At 32.8% G+C, this 555-nt stretch overlaps 1 protein-coding gene across 1 annotated transcript in view; it reads left to right on the top strand.

The window, feature by feature from the left end:
- Positions 1 to 351, top strand: part of LOC113464242 (uncharacterized) — a 3,054-nt gene extending 2,703 nt beyond the window's left edge. Inside the window, exon 2 of the mRNA XM_026813047.1 lies at positions 12 to 351. Coding sequence (XP_026668848.1) covers positions 12 to 75 — 64 coding nt within the window. The 3' untranslated portion in view covers positions 76 to 351. The remainder of the gene's footprint in view (positions 1 to 11) is intronic.
- The last annotated feature ends 204 nt before the right edge of the window (positions 352 to 555 follow it).

Genomic DNA, 555 nt, shown 5'->3' with positions numbered 1-555 from the left:
AAAATATACAGGAATCACAGAAAGCACAGCTATCGTAATGGAAGCACCAACAACAACGGGACTATTACAATGTAAAAGACGAAACTACAAACTAAGGAAGAACTCGAGAAGCATGGCACGCACGACAAACAAGGGAGACAGAAACTGAACAAAAGGAGAACGTAATCCACAACGGAGGAATAACAAACCAACAGAACAACAACTATGAAAAGCGAAAATGTACATATAGAAATAGATATAAATACTACTAGTAATGTTAACCATAACCTAATTTTAAGTAAGACATGTAAAATATATATACAAACATTTATACTACATAAAATAAAATACAAACCTTCTGAGAAACTCGAAGCCGATCAGAAACGATTATTATTATTAATACCCCCTCAAAGAATAAACCCCTAACATCGACCCCGTCAAGTCAAAAGATGCATAAAAAAACCTTTCTTCTTCAAATCAAAAATAATCCACACACAATAACCCCAATTGAACGACCAACTAACTTCTGCAAATCTGAAAAAGAAAAAGAATAAAACTAAAAATGCAATAAGAAAA

Source organism: Ceratina calcarata, unplaced genomic scaffold (assembly GCF_001652005.2).
Source record: "Ceratina calcarata isolate Rehan_Ccalc_2016 unplaced genomic scaffold, ASM165200v1 scaffold306.2, whole genome shotgun sequence".
In the NCBI taxonomy this organism is placed as follows: domain Eukaryota; kingdom Metazoa; phylum Arthropoda; class Insecta; order Hymenoptera; family Apidae; genus Ceratina; species Ceratina calcarata.
Note: the sequence above shows the minus strand (reverse complement) of the source record. Positions and strands in the feature narration are given on the sequence as shown.